This window comes from Athene cunicularia (assembly GCF_003259725.1).
Source record: "Athene cunicularia isolate RWA chromosome Z unlocalized genomic scaffold, athCun1 chrZ_part1, whole genome shotgun sequence".
Taxonomy (NCBI): Eukaryota; Metazoa; Chordata; class Aves; order Strigiformes; family Strigidae; genus Athene; species Athene cunicularia.
The window spans coordinates 25,441,663-25,444,045 of record NW_020799142.1 but is presented as its reverse complement, the minus strand read 5'-3'; the positions used below and the strand labels follow the sequence as shown (position 1 = coordinate 25,444,045).

Here is a 2,383-nt window from a genome sequence, read left to right as displayed (position 1 = left end):
CCCGCCGCCGCTGCCCCACTGCATGCGCGCAGCTCTCTGCCCTGCGTCTGCAGCCCCCCCGGGCCCACGGACATGGGGCTGGGGAAACAGACGTGAGGCTGCGGGACAGGGGTATTGGGGCTGGAGACAGGGACGTGGTCTGCGGACAGGGGCCTCGGGATGGGGACAGGGACACAAGGCTGAGCACAAGGATACAGTCTGGGGCAGGGATAAGGTCTGGGGCCAGGGACACAAGGCTGCGGGACAGGGGACATGGACCCGGGAGGCAGGTGGCCATGGGATCCACAGGCTACAAGGGTGTCCTGGGTTTGGCTGGGATAGAGATAACTGGGGGGGTTTCCTTCCCCTTACTAGCTAGAACAGTGCTGTGTTCTGGATTCAGTCTGGGATTCGGTGTGAGAAGAACACTTGTACTGATGGTTTTAGCTGTTGCTCAGAAATCCAGGACTTCGCAACTTCTCACGGCCTGCAAGTGTGCAGGTACACAAGAAGCGGGGCCGGGGGGCACAGCCAAAACAACAGACCCCAGCTGGCCAGTGGAACTTTCCATATCACCGAACGTCATGCTCAGCGTATAGAGAAGGGCTGGTTGGGAAGCTGCACTCGGGTGTTTGGGATGGTGGTTTCAGATTCTCTCCTCTCTGAGATCACAAGCCAGGAGCAGGCCGGGCATCGGTCAGCGGGTGATGAGCAATCCCATCGTGCATTACCTGTTCATATTTTCTATTATTACTATTACTATTGTAATTTTATTTCAATTATTACGTTGTTTTTATCTCACTCTCGGAGTCTCTTACCCTTACCCCTCCAAGTCCCTTCCCCATTCCCCGGAAGCAGGGCAGGGGAGCGAGTGGCTGCGTGGTGTCTGTCTTGTGTCTGGGTTTAAACCCGGAATGTCCTTTCTGGCACCCAACTGGGACAGAGGGATGCGAGATAAGGATAGTAATTGGGAGAGGTAACAGGCAATATAGACTGACCCTGATAGCAGAACAACCATGGGAATCTTCTGTTGTAACTGTGGTGAAGGAACAATGAAGGAACAACAGGTGGGTTGTGTGGACTGTGTTTCCATACTGTGATGTTGTTATTTTTATTTTAATGTGTCATGTCCTGCTCAAAAAAGGGACACAAGTGACTTAAGATTTGTAAATCCCCAACAGAATGGACAACAGTGAGGTAAGTCCAGACATTTATTAACTTTCCACAATGTAGTAATTGGATATACAGTAATTGGCTAAGTATATAACAACTTATGGCAAGCAATACAGTATGCCTTGCATTAACTTAACGGTAGTGAGGGAAAAGGGGAAAAATGAAAGAGGGGTAAAGAAACAGAGATCAATGGTCCACGTTCCTCTGTTGGTTCGAGTTCATCAGGGATGTATGCGTCCTCTCTACTTCTTTTTTCTTTCTGTCTTTCACTCCTTTTCCCCCTCAATTTATACACACTTTGGGTCCATCCCCCAGGTCAACCCACATACCTGCTATCCCTTGTATGGGGAGGGGTAAAGTGCTTCATGGGATGATGTCATTAGCATGATATAGTTAATATTAATTAACATATTCAAAGATGTCAACTTTGATATGCATTTCCTGAATAATGAGGCAAAGGTCATTCACTGGACAGACGACCCCTAAATGTTAACCAGATGCACCAGAGCAGAGCCCTCCTGTCTCCTCAGGGCTCCCTCCTCCAGCCCCCCCTGTGCTATCCAGGCAGCCTTATCAGCCCCAAACTCCACACGATCCACCCCGTGACTGTAGATTTGCTGCCTGCGAGTGTTTGAGATTTTCCTTGGCTCAGAGGGCCTCTGCTCACCCCACATCCCTGATCTCTTTCTCAGGCTGGTTTCCTCAAGCTTTCTTTCAGAAAGCTACAAGTCAGCTCTCACATAACGTGAGGAAGTTTTTGCTTTAGTTTGGTTTGTAGTTGTAGTCTTTTGGGTTGCTTTTTTGTGCTGTGTTGATGTGAGCCAAGTTTGTGGCACGGCAGGCAGCCATCAGCCAGCCCCTCTGCCTGCGCCGTCCGTGCCGCCACCACCAGCAAGTGGCCCAGGAGCTGCGGGGGGGGAGGGTCAGCACCGTCTGTGTGTGTGTCCCCCTCCATGTCCCAGAGACACCCCCGGACTCACCTCGGCGTCCTGGGGACCCACGCGGCTGATCCGGGGGATGGGGCGCTTGGGGATCACCAGGAAGTGGACGGGGGCTTGGGGAGCCACATCGCGGAACGCCAGGCACTGCCGGGGGGGACGGGGGCGCGGGGTGAGCCCCGCGCCCGGGGGTGCTGCCACCCGCCCTGCCCCGGGAGGGGACACGCGCGCCGCGGCGCCCTACCTTGTCGTCCTCATAGAGGATGGCGGCGGGCACGCTGCGGGCGATGATC

At 53.8% G+C, this 2,383-nt stretch overlaps 1 protein-coding gene across 1 annotated transcript; it reads right to left on the bottom strand.

The window, feature by feature from the left end:
• Positions 1-998: 998 nt before the first annotated feature.
• Positions 999-2,382, bottom strand: LOC113489812 (histidine triad nucleotide-binding protein 2, mitochondrial-like; the record flags this gene model as incomplete). The annotated part of the gene is made up of 3 exons (XM_026865834.1): positions 999-2,059; positions 2,133-2,237; positions 2,335-2,382. Coding segments are annotated over 3 exons (324 nt in total), but the record flags the coding sequence as incomplete, so codon positions are not given.
• Position 2,383: the final 1 nt, after the last annotated feature.